The 6,000-nt window shown below is 40.7% G+C and overlaps 1 protein-coding gene across 1 annotated transcript; it reads right to left on the minus strand.

Annotated features, from left to right (window-relative positions):
* Window positions 1–2,092: 2,092 nt before the first annotated feature.
* Window positions 2,093–3,175, minus strand: LOC129761489 (uncharacterized). The gene has a single exon (XM_055759211.1). It carries the CDS (start codon window positions 3,173–3,175, stop codon window positions 2,093–2,095), a length of 1,083 nt encoding a protein of 360 aa, XP_055615186.1.
* Between the last annotated feature and the right edge of the window lie 2,825 nt (window positions 3,176–6,000).

Consider the following 6,000-nt stretch of genomic DNA (forward strand, 5'->3'; position numbering starts at 1 on the left):
ACACAAATGCGTCCAATCCTTTGACGAAATCTGGTAGATGACTCTCCAAACTCGAACAGATCTTCTACTATCGAGAAAGCACGAATCATTCCCGTTACGGGTTCATTATGATCAAAACTAGAACGGTGTGTCGCGGGCTGTAAAAGGCTTGTTGAGCGAAGAACTCTGGATGGCGCACGCATATTGATGAGGGAAATGGATTTTTTCCAGCATTGTGGAAACACTGCTTGCGAAAGCGACTTGTTGTAGATGGATCTTAACGGCCCACAGATCGACCGAGCACATTTAATAAGAACAATAGAAGGAATCCCATCCGGTCCGGGTATGGTAGACGACTTCATTTTCCTTATGGCATCGAGAACATCTTCCTCATCATACTCACTAATACTCAAACTCATCGCTCCTGGAGGCACGTCCCCTACAGCACTGTCAATTTGATCCTAAGTAATTACCGTATCATCAAATGTACTGGTAAAATGTTTGGCAAATAGGTTGCATATTCCTTCAGTTGTAGTAGACGTTTCACTCCCTAAAAACATGCTCATCGGCAACCCGGTCTTCTTTCGCTTCTCAGTAACAAATGCCCAAAAACTTTTGGGATTATTTTTCAGGTTTCTTTGTTTCCGTTCTACATAGCGGACATAGAGCACTCGATTGTAATGCTTGTATTTGGAGCTAGCAGTGTTGAACGCTATTTTGGTGGTTAAGTTTCGCTCTCTGGAAAATTTCCTGAGAGCCCTGGCACGCTCTCGTTTGAGAGTTCGAAGAAAGTGGTTAGACCAGGGCGGTTTTTGGCGCGGACGAGAAGGAGGTACAAATTCAAGGAACAGTCGCGTGAGGGTGGTGGTGAAAAACTCAACTGCCTCGTTGACACCGGATGCATTGCATAAAGGCGACCAGTCGATAGAGAGAAGAGATTCGTTCAGATGTTCAAAATCGGCTCTCGAGAAATCTCGATGTTTTTCCATGACGTGTTCAGCGAAAACGATGCGGACCGGGCATCGCAGAGTTGCAAGGATAGGAGGGTGCAGCGAATCAATCGGTATCAGTGGTTCGTGTGGTTCAACGAGATTGCACATCGCTAGGGTATCACAAACACTAAGTCAAGGGTACGATTCATGCAGTTCCTCGCTACATTCAGTTGTTCCATGTTCAACAAGGATAAACCATCGACGAACGCAATACTGGGCGAAACTGATTCAGAAGGGTCAGGACGAACATAGCCCTCCGGTGTAGTGTGCCAACATAAGTCAGGCAAATTAAAATCCCCAAACAGGAGATGTACGGCGCGCATATCATGCGATGACACCACCGCAGAAATAGAACTGATATGACTCTCGATAGTGGAATTACTTCTTGCCTGATCAGGGGGGATGTACACGACGCCAAGGCAAACATTTTGGGCATTGCAGTCAATGTTTACCCACAAATGTTCGAGACCAGTTTCAACAGAAGCAGTGCACAGAGAAGAGTTGAATATATTCCTTACAGCTATGAGCACACCACCCCCTCGAGTTTTTCCGGAAATATCTGGATCTCGGTCTTTGCGGTACACACTATAATCATGACCGAATAGTTGAGCAGACATGATGACATCATGCAACCACGTTTCGGTTAAAACGATGACTTCATACTCATTGTCCAATGCCGCGATGAAGAATTCGTCAATCTTCGTCCGTAATCCTCGCACGTTCTGATAATATATGTGGAGGGGTGTGTCTGGTACTGGAGCATCACGTGGGTGGTCACCAGCAAGCGAGTCCTTCGATAGTAGCTGAAATGGTTGAGTTTCTCTGAGGGCTGGTGCAGTATCTATCGAAGACTCGGCTGAACATATACTGGTCGAATTTTTACCTGGACCAGCCGAGTCATCAAGCTGTAAGATTACATCAATCGGTGAAAGCGGGTCAATTGAGTTAACCGGTAGAAGCTGGAATGGTTGAATTCCTCCGAGAACAGGTGCAGAATCTTTTTTCGCTTCGGATGGACATATACTGGTCAAGAATTTACCTGGACCAGCTGAGTCTTCAAGCTGGTGATTCATATCCACCGATGACGATGAACCCTCGCCGGTTGTTTCATTCATGGATTGCTAGCTTGAAAAGTCGATTCTTTGTCTCGCTTTGTTCAGACGTTTTCGGTTAAGTGGACATTCGTTACTCCAGGCAGCATGGGCAATATTAAGTAATTCGCCTGTGGCTCGTTTGGTATTTTCCAGATGGCAATTAATGCACTTTACAAAGTCTGCTTTGCACTCTTCTGCCATGTGATGGCCGGCACATTTCGGGCAGCACGCTGGTTTTCTGCAATCCACTGCCTTGTGCCGGAATTCTGAGCAATTAAAACAACGGAGAGCATTGGTTGTGTCGATTACTCTACACCTTTCCCATCCCAGATTTACGCGTTGAAGTTTCATCAGAATATCATAACCACGGGCATCTGTTTCAATAGTGGCTGACATCTGGTTTCGTTTCTCGTTTTTCGTCATTCGAACAACTTTCAATTCGCACTGATCATCTAAGCTGTTCCGTTTTTTCAGGTTTATTACTACAGCTTCCTCACTCATATCCTCGGAGAAGCCGATGATTTTGATTCTAGGCTTGAGCAGTTTTTGTATTTCCACGTTGTATTTTCCCGAGAACGCAGCAACAGCTGCTTTGACGAGATTCAGTGCAAAGTCACTTGTTCCGCACCTCACGGCGACTTCACCATTCTCCTTGAGCCAAATATCCTTCACGGCGAAAGCTACTGGATCGGATTCTGCACATATGTCACTTTTCGTTTCCTCAGCGGGCTGGTCTTTCTTTGGCTTGAGAAGAACAGTTTGCTCGACTTTGGAAATCGTAGCCCAGCAGGGTACTGCTGGGCTGGACGGTTGGGGAACATCTAAAGTACGGTTAGGTGCAGTGATGATTGGGCATGGGAGTGCTAATCGGCGCTTTCCAGAACGCAACAGACCACCTTGTTCTACATGGCTTCGAGCAATATCTTGCGAATCTGAGATAGACGGTACACGTTCAGTGACAGTGTTCGTTGCCTTACTTGAAGCAATGACAGTTGAACTGCGCGTAACATTAGCATAAGAAGCATTATTCGTCCGCATTTGTCCAGAGATTGTGGCCTCATCATCAGCAGTATTAACAGCTTTCGAATTATTGCCAAGTGCATTATTCATCGCAGAGAGGATACGTGGCAGAAGGATGGATTCAATTTTTTCTTGAATTGAATCCATTGAATGTTCTTGAGCTCCATGGAAGACAACGTTATGTTCCTATCTGGAACGCTCTGGAAATCCGCGATGTTTCCCATGCGTCTCCATAATGGCAGTTCCGATTGTATCAATGGAGACGCATGGTTTTGTTTTTAAATGAAACAACATTTTGCCGTCCGTACGTCTCGTTAAAATTAATTCACCTGGCGCTGGCAGTGCTAATTCTGACTACCGTTTTGTCTCATATTCCGAACAGTCTCAAATTCCGAACACTACATTTTTAAATGTAAATTTGCTACACTTTGATGTTATAAATAATTGAATAATGAAAGCCCTGATATTCTTTGAGGTATAAGCTACATTTTAACATCATTTACAGGCATTGATATAGCCTATATTTTAAAATATTAAACATTTGAAAAAAATGACAGTCAAAACCTAAGATGAAAAGCATCGTAAATTTTTCAGTTTTTGTAGTTCTTTAAATTTTTTGTTTGCTTTTTTTCATGTTAAGTGCTAGAAAAGGTGAGAATCTACAATGAATGGATGAAAAAAATGTTATTTTATGCAGAAATATTCATTAAAATTAGTATTGAAGTAGTGTTTGGAATTTGAATCGAGTTTCTTTGCATGATTCAAACTCCGCACACTTCATTTTAAATGTAAATTTACTGAACTTTTATGTTATAAATAGTTGAATAATGAGAGCCTTGAAATTCTTTGGGTTTTAGACTACATTTTCACATCATTTACAGGTATCAATACAGCCTATAATTTATAATATTAGGCATTTGGAAAAAAGTGGCAGTCAAAACCAATGATAAAATGTTTGCTTTAGCAAATTCCGTAAAGGATAAGCATCGTTAATTTTCGTTTCATATTTCATATTTCGTTTTCATATTAAGTTTAGAAAAGGTAAGGGTAAGGCTATAATAAATAGATGAAAAAAAAAAAAATGGGTGGGTTATATCTATGATATTACCGCAAGGTTGACGTGGGACTACCTTAACTTAGTAATCATTTGTTTGTATTGACTGAATTTTTGATTAAATGAAACAATTTCCGAATTCAATTGAATTCAATATATTTGAGTTGTGAGAAAAAATTTGAACAAATGCAATGTCTCTAGTGTCTGCACGATCTTACCAGGTACCTAAGTTTAGAAGACCGTGTTAGGGAAACGCATTCTAGTCTGTACAAAGGTAAGCGAGTACAAAAGTACTCGCAGTTTGCATGTGATTTCAATGCCGATTTCCCCAGACACCTTGGTTTAGAAGTCTTTATAGGTAATCAGATTTCAGTCGGAACAAAAATACTCCCGACCTGCATGAATTTGCAATCCCAATTTTCCTAGACACCTTGGTTTTGAAGCCTGTGTTCAGGAAACATATTTTAGTCGGAACAAAAATGCTCTCGACTTGCATGTATTTGCAATGCCAATTTCCCCTCGCTCCATGGATTAGAAGTCTGTGTTAAGGAAACACATTTCAATCGGAACAAAAATACCCCAGACTTGCATGTATTTGCAATGTCAACTTCCCCACGCTCCTTGGATTTGAAGTCTGTGTTAGGGAAACACATTTCGGTGGGAACAAAAGCTCCCCCTACTTTCATGTATTTGCAATGTCGGTTTCTCCAATGTTGCTTGGTTTTAAAGTCTGTGTTAGGGAACACATTTCGGAGAGAACAAAAGTCCCCCTACTTTCATGTATTTGCAATTCCGATTTCCCCAAGGCTGCTTGGTTTTGAAGTCTGTGTTGGGGAAACCGTAAAGCGGGTCAATCAAAACGAGGCAGTAAGGGCGTTTAGATAACGCTTAACATTTTACAGTTATTCAATTATTTACCTAATGGAAAATAACATTTTACTAATTGCGATAGATGCGTAGAAATATTTCCTATCAATTGATGCAAACATCTTTCCGATTCAGTAGAAAATGTTCGAGTAATAAGCATTCGAAATCTTGCATTTTTTCCTGCATGTTCAGTGTTTATGTTTTCATTTTACCCCCCCCCATATATTCCATTGAATGATTTTTTTCTCCTTCTATGAGTTGTCATGGAGTAGCGTATTTTCACTAGGGAAATGGCGAAGTGTCGGTTGTGTGCTTTTCTGAGGAGTTCCGAAGCAATCGTGTTTCATAAATCCGCGTTTTGGCATCGGTTCGAGCTCCTCGTCAATTTTTTCTGGATTTTTGTGATACCAAAGTGTTTTCAATCTTAACCGGTTCGGACAATTTCTTGTTTGTTCAAGTCTCATGTGTCGGAAAAGTGTATGTGTGTGAGTGAGCCTCTGCGCTACATCGAGCCAGTGTATTCGCCTTGACAGCGGAATGGTATCGACATCTGTATACGACATTAGTTTGTATGAGGCCAACTGTTCTCTATCAAGTTTGTCGGCCCTAAGGCAGTTTTAAATTGCTAGAATTTGTATGAATTTTTTTTTACCGTAATTTACCTGCTAAAAGTACGTTGTTCTGATCCTAATTTAAACTATTTTCTATGAATTTTTAGATATTCTCACACTTAACATTATAATAAAAAAATATCTTTAGACACAATTTTTGTATGATATTTTTCACTACTTGCCATTTAAAGTGATTTTCATTTACATAGAGTACAGATTTGATTTGGAAAAAATAATTTTCATTCAAATTTTTCATTTTTAATTTTAATTTTCATTTTGGAAGTGTGTTCATTTCTTCTGCAAGCCCATGTTGTCATGCCTACTCCCCCATTTCGTAATATGAAGCTCAATGGCGTCAACGCGGATTAACAAAATAATGCTAG

This window comes from Toxorhynchites rutilus, chromosome 1 (assembly GCF_029784135.1).
Source record: "Toxorhynchites rutilus septentrionalis strain SRP chromosome 1, ASM2978413v1, whole genome shotgun sequence".
Lineage (NCBI taxonomy): Eukaryota > Metazoa > Arthropoda > Insecta > Diptera > Culicidae > Toxorhynchites > Toxorhynchites rutilus.